This window comes from Neofelis nebulosa, chromosome 10, assembly GCF_028018385.1.
Source record: "Neofelis nebulosa isolate mNeoNeb1 chromosome 10, mNeoNeb1.pri, whole genome shotgun sequence".
Taxonomy (NCBI): Eukaryota; Metazoa; Chordata; class Mammalia; order Carnivora; family Felidae; genus Neofelis; species Neofelis nebulosa.
The window spans coordinates 107,411,911-107,431,600 of NC_080791.1; the positions used below are offsets into that span (position 1 = coordinate 107,411,911).

General features: G+C 61.1%; 1 protein-coding gene and 2 long non-coding RNA genes across 6 annotated transcripts in view; 1 reads left to right on the forward strand and 2 right to left on the reverse strand.

Annotated features, from left to right (window-relative positions):
* LOC131488068 (uncharacterized) overlaps nt 1-19,690 on the forward strand; it is a 63,536-nt gene that overhangs the window by 40,950 nt on the left and 2,896 nt on the right. Inside the window, exon 2 of the long non-coding RNA XR_009250069.1 lies at nt 18,142-19,087. This is a non-coding gene — a long non-coding RNA (uncharacterized LOC131488068). The remainder of the gene's footprint in view (nt 1-18,141; nt 19,088-19,690) is intronic.
* MACROD1 (mono-ADP ribosylhydrolase 1) overlaps nt 1-19,690 on the reverse strand; it is an 81,816-nt gene that overhangs the window by 9,801 nt on the left and 52,325 nt on the right. Inside the window, exons 4-5 of one of the 4 annotated variants that reach the window (XM_058689402.1) lie at nt 15,762-15,829; nt 13,921-14,054 (exon numbers count right to left, since the gene is read on the reverse strand). The exons of 2 other annotated variants lie outside the window; for them this stretch is intronic. In XM_058689402.1, coding sequence (XP_058545385.1) covers nt 13,956-14,054; nt 15,762-15,829 — 167 coding nt within the window. In that variant the 3' untranslated portion in view covers nt 13,921-13,955. Of the gene's footprint in view, nt 1-13,920; nt 14,055-15,761; nt 15,830-18,410; nt 18,551-19,690 lie in introns of those variants that run through there. One more of the 4 variants, XM_058689403.1, reaches the window with a different exon arrangement.
* On the reverse strand, nt 5,864-10,990 carry LOC131488069 (uncharacterized). The gene is made up of 2 exons (XR_009250070.1): nt 9,201-10,990; nt 5,864-8,198 (listed from the first exon to the last, which is right to left on the reverse strand). It is a non-coding gene; the product is annotated as an uncharacterized LOC131488069 (long non-coding RNA).

The window sequence follows — 19,690 nt, forward strand, 5'->3', positions numbered from 1 at the left end:
TGTGTGTGTGTGCGTGCGCGTGCCAAGGAGGGATGGTTCTGTCCCCCAGCAGAATGGAGGGGGCCCCCAGGTCCTGCCTTGTCTCTTCCCTGCCCAGCTCCCCCTCCCCTCTCTGTGACACCCCCCCCCCCCCCACTTAGACAGGAGCCGGAAAGTAGCAGAAGTTGCAGGGGACAGCGGGCAGAGAGTGAGCTCTGGGTCAAAGGGGCTGTGCTTGGATCATCCCGCTGACCTCTAAAGAGCCCTCGGGCAATTTCTTCAGCTCTCTGAGCCTCACTTTTCATATCTGTAAAATGGGTGCACAGTGCTTACTCAGGAGAGCACCTAGGAGGGACCCAGCATGTGGTAGGTAGTGGGGTGAGAACGGTGACGGGGCCACTCAGGAGGGAATCGGCCAGGAGGAAGCAGGGTTGTGCACAGGGGCCACTCTGTCCATGTGCTTGGGCTACCACACCGCATGCCCCCGGGAGCCCCAGTGGCGTTCCTTATCCAACCAGACTGGGCAAATCCAAGGCTGCACCCCAGGTCCAAAGAGGTGAAGTGGGGGGACCACATGTAGGTGTCATTCTAACCCTTTACATTACCGTGCCAGCTCATAAGAGTCGGGCCTATTTTATAGATTGTCCCATTTTACAGACGAGAAAACTGAGGCTCTGAGAGGTTCAGTATAAGAGGTTCAGGGTGAAGTCCAGACCCCCAGCATGTCTGGGACTCAAGTCCAGCAGTTGGGCCGTAGGGAGGATCAGGGTGCCAGAGACAGAGGGCAGCAGGGCAGGGAAGGGCAGGGCATGTCTGTGTGAACAGGTGGGGTGCCCAGGGCTGGCGCCCCTGGCGATGAGGACTGGAGGGCTTGGGGAGGCTCTTTCGGAGGCAGTGCTGTCCCTGGGCACACGGGGAGGCCCGGGCAGAGGCAGTTCTCGCCCAAAGCCAATTGTGTCCGGTTCCATTTGGAGCTGAAGTGCAAACAAGGCTCATCGCCCGCTGCTCCCACCCCAAATCAAATTCGGTGCTATGATTTCTCTGTGGGCGGCGGCCTGCCTTCCGGGGAAGGAGAGTTAGGGAAGGACGGGCACCGGGGCCAGGCCCAGCCCCGGGGCTAGTGGGCGGGAGCCGGCAGGGACGAGGCCATTTGTCTGGGGCAGCTGGCTTGGATGGCCGGGATCTTCCACCCGAATTAAATTTTAACCGGCTCATAAATCTTCCAAGTCCGGCCCCGGCCACCCGTCCACCAGGTCTATCGCAAGCCGCAGCCTGGGCGGGCACTGGGACAGCCTCGTCCCATGCTGTGTGTGACTGTGGGACAACAGGGCCTGCCTGCTTTGGGGAGAAGGGACAGTAGTGCATAGATAGGCCTGGGGGTCCCACTGGCCACCGGCCACTGGAGATGGTCCTGTCCCAGGTGGAAGCTTGGTGTCATCAGCCAGGGGCCCTGAAGGCCTGGGCTAGGGCTCTGCCGTCAGAAAGGCCCGGGTTCAAATCGCAGTTCCACCTCTTGCCAGGCAGGACCAACTTAGGTCAGTTTCCTAACTTCTCGGGGCCTCAGTGTGCTCGGCCATTAAGTGGGGGAATAATAGCATCCCCTGTAGGTAGGGATGTGGGGAGGAATAAGGGAGGTGATGTAGAGAAAGCTCTGGGGCCAAAGAAAGTAGGCTCTTCTTGGTGGCCACCACCAACCGGGCCCTGTCAGAGAGGTGGCCTGGGTGCCCCTGCCCGTCCCCCACAGCCCCTGCCCGCACCAGATGGCGAGGTGGCCTTGTACCCATTTGCAGGAGCTGGTTGGGAAACCCGCGGGCCTCCTCCCTTTGCTCCCCTCCCCCAGAGCGCTGGGGCCGGGGCGGGGGGGCGGGGCATGCATTTTGGGTGTGCCCAGACATGGGTCCCCGGCTGGGAGGCTGGACTGGTATGGTGAGCCCCCAGGGCTGTGCAGGGAAATGAAGGGCTGGTCACCCTGCCCCAGGCCCCCAGGCATGGTCAACGGGAAGCTTCTGTTATTTGTTTATTTGCTGTTCTCTGGAGGTGTAAATGAGCCACCCCAGGTGTACAGGCTCGTACCTTCATATCTCGTTCCGGTGACCACCTCCCTGCTCAGAGGCTAGAACATTCCTGTGCGGGCCCCCAGCCCTCCCCTCCCCCAGCTTTCTACTCTCAAGTCAAACCTGTCCCTCCCCCACCCCGTCCTGCTCCGTTCTCCCCTGTGGCACCCCACCGCCCTCAGGATGAAGTCCAGACCCCTTCCCCATGCGACCCCAGCTAGCTGCCCCCCCCCCACCCTCCCCCACTGGGCTTCTCTTCGTGCCTGCTCAAAGCCAGCCTTCTGCCTGCCTGCTGAGTCCTGCTCCTGCTTCAGGAATTAGACGGTACAAGTTCAATCCACGTTTAGGGAAGAAAGAAACGGGGGGGGGGGGGGGGAGATCATGCCTGCGGTACAGGTGACAGCAATGAGGGGTCTGTGACATGCCCAGGTGTCCAGGCAGCACAGGAGCAGCGGGTAGGACTTGCACTGTCGCCCTCGGCCCGCCCCGTGACTTCCGCAGCCCATGGGAGGGATGGCGGTGGGAAGCAAGCGGGCCTGCCAGCCTTTGCCTGACCCTTCAGGGGCCGACGCCGTCCACTCTCCTTCACGGCAGGGGCGCAGAGAGGCAAACCAGGGAAGCCTTTTCCACGTGCAGGCCCCCTTCCCTGCCCCCCATCTCCTGGCTGTCACCAGGAGTGTCACCCAACCCGTGGCGTCCTAATGCAAGGTGCCTGGCTCACCCCAGACCCGTTCCCCTCCCTTCATGACCCCTGGGCCCTGCCTTTACCCACACAGTGGCCACCCCGCCGCCTCCTGGGGCGGCTGCCACGGTGATCTACACCCCCCAAATGCATATTTGTCCTCCGCCAGCCGCGCACAATTAACATTCCCACCAGTAAACGATGCGGGGCCATATTTCACCCGCACCCAAACGTGGACCACAGACGCATTAACGTAAATGATGGTGCAGTTACGTGAGGCCAAGATTTGCGCACCTGCACAGGGGCTCGCAGGCCGGGAAACCCACACAGCCTGCCTTCCTGTTTCCTTGGGACCCCAGCCCCATCTCAGTGCCCAGAGCTAGACCCTCTGCAAGGCCCCCAGGGGCACAGAAGGGAAATAAGCCTGCCGCTGTCCCCTCCCAGAGGGGCCAGACAGGGGAGGCTGCTTCTGCCGCCTGGCGGTAGGGGGGAGACATGGGGGCGGATCAGGGCCGAGGAGTTGCCCCTTCAAGGAGCTCATCCCCCTGACCCCCCTCCTCCCCTTCCACACCCTGCCCGACCTTCCCAGGCTGTAGGTCAGGCCAGGCCCCCACACCTTGGCGCCCTTGTTCTCCCTAGGGCTCCTGCTTAGGGCACCAGGGAGCGCCTAGGCCGAGGGAGGGCCCCTGGGGTGTATCTGGTTCCCACCCAGCAAGCCGTGTCCCCGGGGAGCTAGGACCAGCAGTGTCAAGCTGGGCACACCCCCCTCCATCACCGCTCCTTGCTGGAGCTTAGGCTGGGAAGCAGGGACCCAGGTCCCAGGCTTGCCCCGAGGCGACAGTAGCCAGTGGAGTGGGCACAGCCTCAAGCCAGCCTCACTCTCTGCAGCCTGGATGTGAATGGCTGGAGGCCGGAGGGGAGGCTGGACGCCTGGCCCAGCGAGGGCTTCGCTGCACTATGGTGATCCACTGACTACTTTCCTTGGGCTGTTCTGGAAGCTCCGAAAGGGCGGGCAGGGGGGAGACAAAGGCTTAACTCCTTATTTCTGGGGCGAGGAAGAGGGAGGAGAGGGCCGGATCATGTCGGAAGGGGAGTTCGTGCCCCCATCACCGCCCGTGTCTCCCGGCCTCCTCCTCTGCTCCTCCCATGGGCTCCTGGGCCCCCGTGAATCTCCTGCCCTCACCCCAGGGCCCCAGGGACTCTGTTACTCAGAAAGTGCTTGGCAAAAATAAAGTTGAGCCACCTGGGGAACTCCTCCAGGGTGAGTCTGTAAAAGTTGCTGCCTCCTCTGGGGAGGGGACAGGCCCGTGCCCTGGGGGGCTGTAGCCAGGAGATGGAAAGACCTGTGCGTCATGAGGCCCGGGGTTGGGGAGGGGCAGCAGGGACCTGGGGGCAGAGGGGCCGGGTTCAGCCACAACTCTGCCCCTCCAAGGCAGAGTGACCTCGGACGTGGCCGCTCTGGGAGCTTCAGATCCCTCGCCGGTGAAAGGGAGGCATGCACGTGCTCCTTGCAGGGCTGCGGCGTGTGAAGGCGAGACTGAGCAGTAAGCCAGCCTCTCCTTTCCCTGCTCACCCAGGACAGCAGAAGGCTGACCCTACTCTGACCTGCAGGTGGCAGCGGGGACGGTGGCCACCAGCCGTGGAGCTGTGGGATGCCATAGTCCCCGTGCTGCCTTGGGTACAGCTGCCTGGCTCGGGGGTCCTCAGGAGGCAGCTGTCTCCCCTCCTCCCCACCCTGGACGGCTCAGCATAGCCTCTAGTTTCCAGCCTGCTCCCAGCCCCTCCACGCCGGACCCTCGGCCTCTGTACCCACCCGTCCGTCTGGCAGGGCCCAACACTGTGTCACGCGCCCCGGGACACCTTCCGCCAGGCGGCATCGCCTCTGGTCTCTATGCTCTAAGACTGCCAGCCCTTTGCGGTTTGTCTCTCCTGGCCTCGATCGGGTCCCTCCTCCTCTGGGTGGGTGGGTTTTAGTTTTTCCATCCACACGGACTCAGAGCCAGGCTGCCCTTATCAGCTCTGTGACCCCTTTCTGGGTCTCAGTCGCCTTGTCTGTGAAATGGGGACGATATGCTTCCTCAGTGGGTCATTACGAGCATGAAACAACGGGGCGCCTGGCTTGCTCGGTCGGTTAAGCATGTGACTCTTGATTTCGGCTCAGGTCATGATCTCACGGTTTGTGGGTTCGAGCCCCGCATCGGGCTCTGCGCTGACAGTGTGCAGCCTGCTTAGGATTCTCTGTCTCCCTCCCTGCATGCTTTCTCTCTCTCTCAGAATAAATAAATAAACTTAAAAAAAAAAAAAAAAGAACAGTATGAAACAAGTCCACGCGGATAGTAAAAGACTTTGAACGTGGTGCACGGCACTCAGTGGGTTCCCAGTGGGTGGAAGCAGCTATTCCCTTATCACGTGGCAGGGATCAGAGTGTATCGAAGGGGGTGTTCACAGAGTCATGGGCGGCATCAGGGAAACCAGGAAGAGAATGGCTGAAGCTGTGGAAAGGGTCACCCGGAAAGGGAGGGGACGCAGCCAGGGCACCCAAGCTTCACCAGGCTCTCCTCCCTCCCTCTGAGCGAGCCACTGGGGCTCCCTGTGGCCATGCCCAGCCAGAGGCCACAGGTCCAGGAGTCAGCAGCCTCCTGGTCCCAGAGCAGGCTGGGGAGCGATCTCACGGGCCTCCGAACAAGCCGATGGGCGGGTGGGTGACGGTGAAGGGGGTGGCCTTGCACGTCGGTTAAGAGCACCCATGGGCTCTAGGTCAGAAGGAGCAGGGTGCAGCCTGCGCTCTGCCGGTTACTAGCCGGGAGACCAGGGTGAGGCGGCCACCTGCCCCGGGTGCCCGGCTGCAACTGGGAAAGTCGCAGGCAAACCGGGACCCGCAGCAAGGTCCATCTCTGTGCCTCAGTCTCCCCATCTGTAACATGGAGAAGAAGCCCTCTACCTGGTGGAGCAGGACCGGGATTCGACACAAGAGGGGTCCTGGGAAAACCAAAGCAGACCCAATGGGGCCCGCGGGAGGAGCGTGCGGGTCTCCGGCCCTCGCCTGTCCTCGGGAGATGGATCCGAGGGTGTTTCTCCGTCCGGGAGCCTAATAGTCAGCAGTTACTCAGCGTCGCGTTTCCCAGTGGGTAGGAAAGCCACAAATAAGTAAATTCAGCCAGCAGGGCACAATTATTGAGCCCAGTGCTTTATTTCCCCATCTCGTCTCCAGCCCCAGCCGGCATTGGGTCGATAATAATTTATGTCACAGCCCCCGCAGCGGAGGAGAGGTGGCCAAAACGTGCTTACGTCTGCTTGGAGTCACCCTGCCTGTACCAGCCTAGCGCTCACAGGTGGCTGCAAGGGCCGGGGTGGGGACTGGGGAGGCTGTGCCCAGGGAGGAGGGAGGAAGTGGAGGCTGGGGGCAGGGCCGGCTGCCTAGATGGGAGGGGCCGGCAGCTAGAGGACTGCGCAGGCCCAGGCCTCGTCCCTGACCGCCATTCAGGCCCACGTTCCGTGGCAGAGGTGTCCTAAGACTAAAACGGGGCAGGGAGGGGGCGCCTGGGTGGTTCAGTCGGTTAAGCATCTGACTTCAGCTCAGGTCGTGATCTCACGGATTCATGGGTTCGAGCCCCACATCAGGCTCCGCACGAACAGGAGCCTCTCTCTCTGCCCCTTCCCCACTGCACCCTCTCTCTCTTAAAATACATAAATAAAATTAAAAGAATAAACAGCAGAATAAAATAACTAAAAAACTGAAAAGGAGAACTATTTAAAAAAAATAATAAAACGGGGCAGGGAGAAGCAGTGGTGGATCTCTCCACCGAGCAGCTGGGGGTTTGTCCTACGTCCAAGCTCCCAGGGAAAATCTAAGGGAGGAAGCGAACGGGGAGAGGGCAGCGGAAGGGACCAGTCCGGCCATGGCCTTGACCGGAGTCTGATCCATGGGAGACGCAGAGTAGAAATGGAAAGCGTCGTATCTCATGGAGGCAGGGCCCAGCCTCTGACCCTGGGCCATTCAGGGCTCTGTCTCCCTGAAGCTCCCTGGAGGAGGAGGAGGAGGAGGAGGAGGAGGAGGAGGAGGAGGGGCGGGGGAGGGCATGGAGGCGGGGCAGCTGAAGCCGTGGGCAGCCAGTGCTCCCAGTGCTCCCAGTGCTCAGTCAAGGGGCTCAGGGTGCCCCATGGTCTCCACCCAGAGCCTCCGGCCTGCGGGGCATCTGCCAGCACCTTCCCCCGCTGCGGAAGGAGCCGGGCTAGGATTTGGATTTCATAATTTATGTAGCTGATTTCATCATGTTTCATGTTCTGTCATGTTTCCTGCCGTTACAATTTCATCCGTCCCTCTGGGGACATTAGACTGTGACACTGGGATCTTGTGGGGGAGGTGGCACCCCGCCGGGGTCGGGCTGGCGTGAGAGGGCGCTTCCCCAGGCGGTCGGGGCTGAGGGCCGGGGGCAGGCGGGGGAAGAAGAAGTTTTCCTGAGTGCACCTGTCTGGCGGGTGATGGTATATGTGCGTGGGGTGCCAGGCTGGTCCTTAGGGCGCTCACCCCGTGCTGCCTGGAACCCTCACCACAGGTCTGTAAGAAGCTTCCCTCGGTCCCCCACCTCGTGGGTACGGAAGCCGATGCCCAGAGACATGACACATGACCCCAAGTAACACCGGGGTTGAAGCTGCAAGAGGGGCTCGACCCTAGTCTTCCTGTAACAGCCCTCCCAACCCAAAGAACAGCCATGTTTTAGTGCTCCAGGGTGGCCACCGAGGCCCAGAGCGGGGAAGGGCTCGTCCAAGGTCATCCAGCGCTGAAGCACTCTCCCTGTCCCTGCCGTCCAGCCCCTCTTCCCCGTACCCCGTGGCCTCTGGCCTCGCTCTCAGATGGAGCCCACTCTGGGCTCTCCCATGTTGGTCCTGCCACTCCAGCCCTCTGTCCCCAGCTGACCCCAGCCCCCCCCCACCAGGGAGGCCTCAGGCTCTGTCTTCTGATAGGAGAGGGGCAGAAGCCTAACTTGCCTGGCTGTCCACTTTTAAAGGGGCTCCCACCTGAGGGCCTCAAAAAATAACCCTCCCAAGCCAGTGACCACCCAGGGTGGCTGGTGGCTTCGAGGCCAGCCGCCCAGAGAAGCTCTGAACAGAGCTCGAAGGAGGGCTCCGACTTCCACCCACGGATGCCTCCCCGTTTCTTGTCTTTTCTTTCCGCCTGGCTTTTAAAAAAAATTAAACATGGACGGTTTCATCTTGGGAGAATTAGTATTCCAGGCAGGCCTGGGGGATGTGATTGGAATGTCAAGGCCGGAGCCACAGAGCTGGAAGGGAAGGGAGGAGGTACTGGGCCTGGTGGGCCGCCCCCCGCCCCCCCGAGAAGGGGCCGCGGGCTCTGACCTGCCGGCATGCGAGGAGGCCTGGTGGGCCTTCCAGGGGCAGGCTGCTCTTAGCCCGCCTGGATGCCCGTATCGTGGGGAAGACTGAGGCTGAGCCTGGCCAGTGGGCTGGCAGTGGGTCCAGGACTGGAGGAGGAGGAGGACATATGGGGCAGCTCAGGGCAGAGACTGAGTCAGCTCCTCAGCCCCATCCACTGTCCCTCTCATTCAGTTCTCATTTGCTCAATGTGTGTGTGCCTCCTATGTGCCAGGCACTGAGCTGCGTGCTGGGGTGGGGGGGCGGGCAGAGGGCAAGGACACGCCTGCCCTCACCACTGCACGTCACTGGAAAGCCCACTACCCGGTACACAGCAGGCATCCACCAAAGACTGGTTAAATGGATGCCTGAGGCATCTCCCGGGGCACGCTTTGAAGAACACAGAGAATCCTGGGAGGTTACCAGGTAACTGCCCGAGCGGACAGAGCTAAATTGGTATCTTTGCAGCAGGACTTCTCAGAGCCTTTAACATGCTCATGGCCCTGTGAACCTGGGGAGGGAGTGCCAGCCTGCAGCCTCCACCGGTTTGAGCACAGCCCTTAGTCCCTGGCCACACAGGAAATCCTGTTGGGGGCCCAGAGTATGGGGCACGGAACCAAGACGAGAGTGGGTTTGTGTTCAGGCGCCACAGCGGACCCACTGTGTGACTAGGGCGGGCTCCAGGATGCTTGTTTCCTCAGGTGGAAAATCGAAATGGGAATAATAGTGCCTGTGGGCTCAGAGAGGTGATGGATGAATACTGCCTGCCTCAGACTTAATTCAGGGTTGCTCGTGTTGCTGTTGGATCATCCCCGTAAAACGCTTAGCTCTGTGCCCGGGGCCACTGGCAGAACTCTGTCAAGTTAGCTAGGCTGTTGTCACTGCTGCTGGCACCATCTGTGCCCTTAAGAGCTCACAGCTGAAGGGGGGGGGGGGCAAGACGGTTAGAATCCCGGGTGGACAGTGCGAGGGCCAGGGTGGGGGGAGCCCTGAGGAGGACCGAGGCTGAATGGGGATGAATCGGCGGAGGGGGGGGGGCGGTGACAGTGTGGCCGCGGGAGCAGGCCTCAAGGGGAGGAAGCCTGGGTGGGCCAGGTTCACTGCCATCCCACCTCTCTGCTAGGGGGTCTTCAAGTCCCGGCCTGACACCTCCCCTCCACGGCAGTCTGGGCCATCTTTGGGCATCTCTGTCTGTTACCCATTTCTTCCTTAATGGAATCCCTCCCCGTACATCCCTCCTGGTCTTTCTAGATCTCTGGTCCCCCCAGAACAGGTTGGTCTTCCTTCTCCGGGTCAGCTGTCCAGAAACCCAAGGGCAGGAGAGTGCTGTCGTCCCTGAAGAGTCCTGTCTGCCCCTCGGTCCCTGCCCCAGCCACCTGTGGCCTCCCCAGGGCCTCCTGCCCTGCAGTGTGGCTGTGCCTGTTGTAGGGCCCAAGAGCAGAACAGGGTTGCTGCCTGGTCGGATCAGCGCACAAGCAGGGACGGAGCAGGGTGGAGGGGACCTCCTTCAATGCACGGTCTGGCCTCCCTTTACTGCAGCCCATCCAGACGCAGGAGCTGGGCCCCTCCGTGCTTGCTACAGGCATCTACCTTGTTCTGTAGAAACAGAGAAAGCCAGGCTGATAGAGGGCAGGGTGCCAGAGGCCAGGGACTTCCTGAAGGAGGGGACACTTGTCAGCCTGAACTGAAAGGCAGGCTCTCGGAGTGAAAGCCTCTTGAGTCACCCAATCTGCCCCTATCTGATGGCAGGGAGCCTGGCAGAGATGTTTGGTCGCTAACATCTCAGGGCACAGTCCAGAAGCTGAATGTGTAGGTACAGAAGGAGGAATCCTTGATCTCTAGGAAAAGTGGCCTGGGGAGGCGGACCACAGAGGCCAGAGGCTTGGCAAGGCTGGACCTCCAGCTCCTCGTCTACAGGGATTCAGAAAGTCCCCACCCCTCTCATGACCGTGGCATCCCTGGCTGTCCCTAGGGTCCACAGGGGACTGAGGCCCAAGTGCTTCCCCAAGGTACACCCAGCCAGGTCAGGGGCCCGGGAATGGCTTTAGCCCAGTGCCCCATCTGGGCCTGCATCCCGGGAAGTGAATGCCTGTGTGTTGGTGGCCACCGATCAGGGAAGCCCCTGGGCTTGTAGGTGCCGGGCAAGGCCAGGCCTCGTGTGCCCCAGGAGCAAAGATACCAGGGGCCTCGTCAGCCGCGGCTTCAAAGAGCCTCGTTATTAACAAAAGTGCACCTCGAATCCTTTTTCTTCCTCCTTCTCTCCTTAAGGCAGGCTCCCAAATGAAAAGGAAAATATACAATGAGCAGCAATGAGGAAACCTCAGAGGAAAGCCAGGCGTCTGCCGAGACGGAGAAGGAGCACCAGTCCACCCTCGCGTGACGCGTGAGGTGTGGGCTTCCTTTCTTCCTTTTATTTTACGTGGTCGGTCGCTCTTTTTTCCCTTTCTCCTTATTCAGCTGGTCTCTCAGACTGCGCTTTAAGTCCTTTTGAAGTGTTACAACCATTTTCTCCTCTTTCAATTAACAAGAAAAGGAAGCTAATAGCTTTCTGAGCCACTCGCTGTAAATATTAACAAAGTCTGGCCGCGCGCGCGGCCAGGGTGCGCGGTGTCGCTCTCTCGGCCGGAGAGTGTGTTTACGGGAAGGAGGGGAGGGGTGGGAGATTTCCAACACGGAGACGAAAATCCCTTGGCACCGGCTTCCATGGTTCAGGGAAACTGGAAAGCCGGGGGAGCCAGGCGAAAGGGCTCCTGTCCCTGGGGGCCAGAAGCGGGCACATTTGGCGGGAGGGAAGTGGACCCTTCCGGAAGAAAAGGCAACTTCCGCCAGCCGCACCCAGGTAACTCGGACGGCGCAAGTGCACGGCCTTGGATCCCTAGCTTGTGGCTTTCAGTGTGGTCGGGGGGTGGGGGGGGGTGGTGGTGGTCTGCGGACGACTGGCATTTGAACCCAACAGCTAGAGAGTGGGTGCTGATGGTCCCCAGGGCACATACCGGATCATGGCACCTTCTCTGTACAGAGCAGGGCTCCTGAAGGAATCTGAGGCTGGGGAGCCGGTGGAGGGAAGTGTGTGGCAGAGGAGGGAAGGTGACAACCCCTTGAGCAGAGCCTGGGTTCTAAAAGCTCCTTAGCCTTCTCTCTGGGGGGGGGGGGGGGGGCGGGCCTCCAGCTGTGACCCCCTCCCCCCCAGAGGCCCCACACCAGACTCACCAGCAAAGTGCTGCTTCAAACAGCTGCATAAGAGCCGTGTAGGACCCGTTTCATAGCCAGCGTGGCCAGGGGTCCAGGGCCTCTGCCTCCAGACTCCACCGCCGACCTCAGCTGAGGGCACAGCCACTGTTCCACCAGCAAAAGTGGGCCAATTTCCCGCGAAAGGTCTGGCCTTTGCTGGCACACCAGACCCGTCATCCCCCAGGATCCCCGGGATCCCCTTGGGGCTGGGTACAGACCCTTGTGTGTGGGAGCTGAGTTACACCAGGGCCTGCTGGGTAGCGTTAGGCCGGCAGGCAGCCTCCTTCCCAGGGGGCAGCAGGCAGTAGGCACAGAGCCTCATGCAGGCCCGGGCCTCTCTTCCTGTCCCCTGTCGTGTGTGCGCAGACTCCAGCCACTGTGCCCTCCCTGGGGGCAGAGGGGCAGGCCCGTGGAGGGCTGGGTGCTCTTCCCCTCCTCCTCCGCCCCGCTTCAGCCTCCCCCTCCAGAGGCTGAGGGCAGCGATCCTGGGCCTGGCTGAGCCCAGCTGCCCTGGGCCGTGCCCTGGCCCCTCGCCCACTCTCGCGGCTCCCCGGGGCACGGGGGTTCCTCCTGCTGCCCGCCCACACTCGCGGGCAATTTCCGAGGCACACAGCACTCCAGGTGCAGGAGGCCCCTTCGGGTGCCTGTCTGTTCTTCTGTTCCATTGCCGCCCAGGGATGACTGTGCCCACACGGTGGTCTTTCTAGGTCCCCCTGGTGCTCGGCTGCACTGTGGGGCAGCACCCTCAACTCGCAGAGTCAGGCCTCCAGGCCCCCCCCAGACGGTGCAAAGGAGGGGCTGCTGGGCCCAGGCAGGCAGGCAGGCAGCGGGTGCCAGCAGTGTGGGCCAGTTCGCTCCCTGGGCTGTTCTGCCAGCCCAGCGCCAGGAGATGGGAGCGAATTCCAAGCCACCTCCGGCCGCAGCTGCCTTTGCTTCCCAGGTCCCGGCTCCAGCCCACACGTGGAGAGGGAGAGAGACATCCCACGGGGGGCGGGGGGGGGGGGGCGGGAATACCACATCTCCTCTCTGAAAAGCTGCCCGGGAAGAGCAGCCCCCTGGGACCCTGGAGCTGTTGGCTTCTCTGCTCTGGGCACGGTCGGCGGCCCTCTCCCCCACCCCTCCCCCCATGTTCCAGCGGTCTGCCTCCGAGGGTGGGTGCCGGCGGCGGTGGTCCAGGCCCGCTGGCCAGGCAGCCAGGCCTCCTGCGGCTGCCCACAGACCGGCTCCCGCCCTCGCTCCCACACCCACCCGCTAAAGTCTGGGTTTTGTCAGGAAGCGGTTTAATTAGCAGACTGGAGGCTTGGGGTTCACACTGTGTGTGCAGGCTCTGTCGCCTCCGCCTCTTCTCACCTGCTATGGGGTGCCATGCTGCAGTGCCGAGGCTGGGGGCCAGGCTTTGGAGAGGCGGGCAGGGTGGGGCCGGCTCCCAGTGCAGAAGGGACGAGCTGGGGCCTCCAGGCACGCCCCCTGCGGAGGGCTCCCGCCTGGCCCCCGCCCGGGGAACCTAGAGGCATGTACACTCAGGTCCTGAGCCCCCCAACGGGCTGCCTGTGCCTGGAGGTGCTCAGTCCGTCACCCTCTGGTGAGGGGGAGAGGGGGCAGGAACCCACTCAGCCCCCAGGCTTCAGGGAGACTTGCCTGGCCAGCCCCTTCCCCTCAACCCCACTGTTCCCCACCTCTGCTCCTGGGGACACCATCCCAGCTTCTCACTGGGTCCCTCTCAGGCACCCGAGCACCCTCAAGTTCTCCATGAAGGTCCGGGCGTGCCTCCCCCTGCCTGGGCCCGTTCCCTGGCTCCCCACTGCCCTTGGGATGAAGACCAGGCCCCTCGGCAAAGTATGCAGAAGTCCCCCCCCCCCCCCCCCCCCGGAGGCCAGAAGGCCATCTCCCACTTCAGCTCAGGTCACTGCCCCTCCACTAACTCAGTCAGAGCTTTGGGACACCAGCCTTCTCACCACCAAGCCCTCCTACTCTGAGCCTTTGTGTATGCCGGTCCCTTGGCCCGAAATGACCTTCCCACCCCACCCCTACTCTGCTGGCTCTGTGGCAGGAGCGGTCCATCCTCTCGAGTGGGAGAGCTCTCCCTGCCCTGTGGCCCCGGCCCCCAGCCCTCTGCCTCCTACAGAGAGGGACCGCGGCCGTGACAGCTCCCAGGTCCACACTGGCACGAGAGAGGAGTGACCCACACGCTGTGGTCACGGTGGGGGAAGAGAAACGGGCCCTGTGGATGGCCGTCCTGGTGGGAGGAAGTCAGCAGCCAGAGAACAAACTCGGTTTTGAGTCACAAAGAGCCTTTTCATCTATACAGGTCGGATACAGATGCTGACCTCAGCCTGGAAGTCCTGAATGAAAGAAAACCCCGGGTCTCCTAGCTCGAGCCAGCTTTGACCTGCTCGCCATGATCTAAACTCTGCCCTCTTTGCCACAGGGCAGTTTCGCCCAGGAAGGGGCTGGGGGGGACAGGCGTGTTGTTCATTTAAAATGCCACTCGACTAAGTCACCAGCCATAAAGCCCACCTGGGTTTCCAGCAGCATATACCGGGCGTCTGATTAATGATACACACACAATAATCCATCCCTAAGAGCCATAGGTTGAAATGAAGCAGGAGGGCTAATTGCTAATATAGGAATTAATATCAGTGAGTACAATCCTCAGGGCAGCTGGGAGCCGCAAAGCTGGAGAGTGATTCCACCTCGGGGGGAGAGTTCTGAGGTCCAAAGGGGGGGTGGGTACCCTAGAAGATGGACAGGTAGGGGGTCGGAGAAGACCCAGCCACATGCGCCCCGCTCTGCCTCGCCACTGAGTTCAAATGTGACTATCATGACATAGGAGTCTGGAGGATCCCGGAACCACAGCACAGTGTTACCTTCCCCGTGATCCACCCTCCCAGGCCGGACAAGGTGGGCTTTTTGCTCCCAGTGTGGGTCTCACACTATGGCTCTCTGCAAACCAATAGCCTCCCCACTGGATTTGGAGCTCCTAGAGGACAGGGGCTCTTCCTTGAATCCCGATGTCTTGCATGGTGCCAGGAGCAGAACTGGAACCAGTACATGTTTGCTGGATGGATGGAGGGAGGGAGGGATGGATGGATGGACGGACGGATGGAGAGACAGAAAGATGGGTAGACAGAAAGATGGACAGGTAGGTGGATGGATAGAGAGATGGAGGGAGGGGGTAGTGACAGATGCATGGATGGATGGAAAGAGAGACAGACAGATGGAAAGAGACAAGGAGATGGACAGATAGATGGAGAGATGGGTGGAGGGGGGGGATAGATGGATGATGGGTGAATGGACAGAAGGATGGATGAATGGAGAGCTATGTGGATGGATGGATGGATGGATGGATGGATGGATGGATGGATGGATGGGTGGATGGGTGGATGGATGGGTGGATGGGTGAATGGATGGATGGATGGATGGATGGATGGATGGATGGATGGATAGGTGGGTGGGTGGGTGGGTGGATGGATGGATGGATGGATGGATGGATGGGTGGATGGATGGATGGATGGATGGATGGATGGATGGGTGGATGGATGGATGGGTGGGTGGATGGATGGATGGGTGGGTGGATGGATGGATGGATGGATGGATGGATGGATGGGTGGATGGGTGGGTGGGTGGATGGGTGGATGGATGGGTGGGTGGGTGGGTGGGTGGGTGGGTGGATGGATGGATGGATGGATGGGTGGATGGATGGATGGGTGGATGGAGAGATAGATGAATGGGCGGATGACTGCACGAGAGGGCCTCAGGAAGAACCCAAGTGCAGTGGCCCCAGGGGCCACCTTGTGTTCGGTTGATGGTGTTTCTGTTGCACTGAGACTTGGTGTCTTGCAGAGAGAGGGGAACTGACCCAGAATTCAAGGTCCTGGTTGTCATGCAGGTTGTATGACCTTGGACGGCCCCCCCCTTCTCAGTGTCATTGCCCCTGCACAATGGTCCTCCCTGCCCTGCGAGCTGTGCTGGTTTGTCTCAAGGCTCAAGGGAGATGGCAAACAGAAATGACCTGGAAAAGGATAAGGCACGCTGTCCCCTTGTAGACAGTGTGTACGTACAGGCCGATCCAGCCAAAGTGGAGTGGTGTAGACATGTGGGATTGTGCACTTGGCTTTCTTTCCCCCTTTCAGGTTCCTTTTATTTTTATTTATTTATTTATTTATTTTTTTTATTTTTGGGACAGAGAGAGACAGAGCATGAACGGGGGAGGGGCAGAGAGAGAGAGGAAGACACAGAATTGGAAACAGGCTCCAGGCTCCGAGCTGTCAGCACAGAGCCCGACGCGGGGCTCGAACTCACGGACCGCGAGATCGTGACCTGGCTGAAGTCGGCCGCTTAACCGACTGCGCCACCCAGGCGCCCCTCAGGTTCCTTTTAATACGGTCATGATGTTATTATTTATAACAAAAAGTAAAATTGTAAGCATCTCAAGTACTTACAAGTGGAAGCCTTTGTGATGTTGACCCAAAAAAACTGGTTCTTTGGCACCAGAGCAGAGACCTGGAGCCTATGGGAACAGGGGAGGCGAGGGGTGGTGAGCAGAGAACGTCCTGTAGGGGGAGTGCCTACGAGCTGGGCCAAAGTGGCCAGGGGCAGAAGAGGGGCTCCCGTCGCTGAACCTTTGGGACTGCGCAGATTTGTTTTGCCCTCTGGCGGTTTGACCCCATAGAAAGTCCCCATACAAGCGCTCACTTTGTTTGCACTGCGTGGTCCCAGCCTCCCCCCCCCCCCCAATCCAGTAGTGCGCCCCCTGGGGACGGTAGATGTTTGCCAAGAGGGCACATTTACATATTTATTCCCGGGCCTTGTTTGGTTCAGCGAGCTCAGGTGGCTAGTAACGATCCTCATTTCGCACCCACACGTGGGAAGACCTCGCACCTCCAGGCACCGCCGGCCAGGCTGACCCAGCATAGGCAAAGCTGGTCGGACCCGCCAGGAGCCTGGCTCCATCCCCGATTTTCTAAATGAGAAAAGGGAGTGGAGTTCCCGGGGTGCGTTTAGGCAGCAGCTACGGGGCTCTGCCGCAGAGAGGCAGATGTAGTCCCTCCCTTTCAGGACACCATGGGTGTGTGTGGCCCTGCACGCAATGGGGGAGGGTGGCCCGATGCAGGAGGGGAGGGGTGACATTGGGTGGACTCTGGCAGGAGTAGGGACAGTGTGGGGAAGGGTCTGGAGAGAACCGCCTCGGGCATTCCGGGGGATGCTGATGGGCCAGGCAGGGCCGGGCCTTGTGGGGCTCTAGAAGCTGCCTAGGACCCTTGCCTTTATCCCGAGGACCGTGAGAAGGGCCCGATGCCAGTGGGATGAGGCTGCCCTCCTGGATCCATAACTTCCAAAGCAGAACTTGGGGGGTTTCTCTCTGTCATGGGGGCATCGGCGGCCATGGCCGGCCGGAGCCTCTGGGCTCTGAGGACACTGCCCCCGTCCTCTCTAAATACGGAGGCCCAGCTGCCTCCGCCTCCACCCCCAGCGGTACAAAACAATTTCCTCGCCCCGGCCAGGGAGGCAGATGACCTCATTGGACTGTTTCCATCTCTCCCTTTCGTAGAGAAATTACAATTTATAACTGGATGCAATCGCGCGGGTATAACAGCAAGAAGGATCCGTGCCGTAGCCCGGCAGTCACCCCTCATGCGAGGGCTGTCCTCGTCTCCCCTCCCGCCCCACCCCTGCCCTGAGCCTTGGAGGGGCCGCACTCCGCCTGCCTGCTGCCTGCTCGTACTCCAGGTATTTAGCAGGGCCTGGCCAAGCAGGATCTGCGGGGCCTGCTGGTTCTTGAACCTCCTTCCTCTCGGGGAGGCTTGTCCCAAGTCTCCCCCGTCAGCCTCGGCCTGCGCTCCACCTGGACAGCACCCACCCCTCGTCCCACACGCGCCGCCGGCGGGCTGGGCGTCCGGTGGGCAGTGCCTTCCGCCCCCAGTCTGGGCTCTGGGCTTATTAAAACACCCTAAATATCCCTGTTTTTATTTGTAACGGCCCCAGACAACACGCCTTCCTCAAATCGGCCACCTTGGGCCCGACAAAGAAGACCGCCCAGATGCAGCTGAGCCCATCTGGATCCGATTTCAAACCAGAGCGAACACTCTCAGATGTGTAATAAAAGCCCTTTTCCAAAGAGGGGCTCCTGCAGGGGGAATACGGACACCGGGGCACCGCAGGGCTGCAGGGCGCCACGCTAATGAGAGGCGATCCGGAGGGCTCGGGTTTTGTTTTGGGTTCTGAGGAACAGCCAGCCCTGCCCCCAGGTCTCTGCGGAAAGGGGAGGATGGCCTCAGAGGGCACTAGGGTGTGGAGGCCTGACCCCGGCCTAGGAAGTGGAAGGCCAGGGACTCTGAGACCCAACTTCCCAGCTTCCCCGATGCTCCCGCTTCCCGAGGCGGCGGTGGGGAGGAAAGGCAGTGCTGCTTCTGGAAGCCGAGACCGCGGTGGCCCAGTTGGATCCTTTGAATGACATTTAGCAAGAGGAGCAGGTGCTGGGGGAAGCGGAGCCAGCTCTGGACCGTGCAGGCAGCCCCCGCCATGGCCAGGAGCCCTCCGAACTTCATGTTTCTCTCTCCGGTCCTTCCGCCCTCCAGGAAAAGGAAACCGGGCAGCTTTGAGGAGGGTGCTCTGCGTGGCCCCCTGTTTGTTATCTGGATTGTGGACGAGAAGGGAGATGGGGGAAGAAGCATCCCAGCCCCCTCCCGGCTCCCTGGAATGTGGTGCTCCAGAAAGCAGGTTCCAGAGGGATGGGAGGACAGGCGGCTGCGGCCCAGGCTGCCTGTCCCTGGGCGGCTCCTAATTTCCCTGGGCTTAATCGCTTGTATTGTTTCTTGGCAGGTGAGGAGGCAGGGAGTGGGTGCGAAGGCCTCCCTTTTGGACAGAGGAGACCAGGGGACGAAGCAGGAATAACGCGCCCCTCCCCCGCTCCGCCTCCCCAGCAAGAAAACCTTCTCTACGAACAGGAGAAGCCAAGCAGGACTGAGCGTCCACCGCCCCCCCACCCCACCCCACCCACCCGAACATCTTTCCAAAGAGAGGCATGTGGGGCCTGACAGCTCAGCGGCGCATGTCAGCAGCTTCAGCCCCGCGGTGAACATCTGAACTCCTCAGCGGGGTAATGGACCCCCTCCTTCCCCCCCGGAGACACAGCCTGAGTGGCAGGAATACCGATCCTTTGGAGAGTGACTCCCTCTCAGCTCTGTCACGCAAGAACGCTCTCTGCACCGGAGCCCATTCTGCCGAGTGACTTAAAGGGATTAAAAAAAAAAAAAGAAAAGAAAAACTTGGTGAAGAAAAGGGGGTAAAAGCCACGCCGAAGCTTTGCAGAGGAGGTGGCGACCAGCACACAAAAGGGCAAAAGTTGAAAGAGGACAGCGAGAGGCCACCTCCACGGGATGGACGCCAGGCTGTAGGGCATGCCTGGGGAGCAGGGGCCCAGAACACCCTCAGGCTGCACACGGGGGTCCTGGGGCTGCAGGGGGGGGGCCTCTGCAGACCCCTCATGCACGCCCCTCACTCCGGGGGGAGAGGCCAGCGGTGCCTGAAGCCCAGGGGACAGAGGATGCCGCTCCAGACCCGAAGCCACGTCTGAGCACGAGCAGGGTGTCCTCCCTGCTCCCCGGGGCGCCCCCAGCTCCACGCAACACCCCGAGTCTGTGGCCCGTGCCTGGGTGCCAGGGCCGCGGGGCCAGAATGTGACTGTGTTTGGGCCCAGCTCAACCGGAAGCATCCAGAGCGGAGACCCCAGCCAGACCCAGCAGGTTCCGGGGCTGCAGCTGAGGAGGTAAGACACACGCAGATGGGCTCTGGGTGGCCCAGGAAGGCCCTGTGACTCCTCATGCCCAGAGAAGGCATAGCACGCGAGACGGCTGGGGCCTGCTGCTTCCCGGCTGGGTTGCACTGGGGCGTCACAGAGCCCCCCAAGTCTGCAGCTCCAGCCCACCCGCCCCACACATTCAATTCAGGTAGTTTGCCAGGGGAGGGGTCTTTTGCCACCCAGTGAGTGGCCTGTGTTCTACCCCGGGGTGAGCCGACCCAGGGTATAAGGTCATGGCCCTTCCGGGCGTAAACTGCGGTGGGGGGATGCTCCAGCCTGGGCAGCGGCGGGGGTGGGGAGGTCTTACTTTGAGCCCCTCTGAATTGTGCCCAAAGGGGGCGGCAGTGAGGCCTTGGGGGGAGGCAGGGCCTTTGGTGACCGAGGCTACTGGCCATGGCACCTGCTGCCCTCCAGCTGGAGGGAGTCCTTCCATCCAGGTCTGCCCCTGCCCTGGACGGAGGGACCGAGGGTGGGGTTGGCCCAAAGCCACCACCCAAGACCCTGCACCCACTGGCTCTTGGGCATCACTGCTCTCTGCTCCCCCGAGGCCAGGAGGGAGGGCTCGTGCCT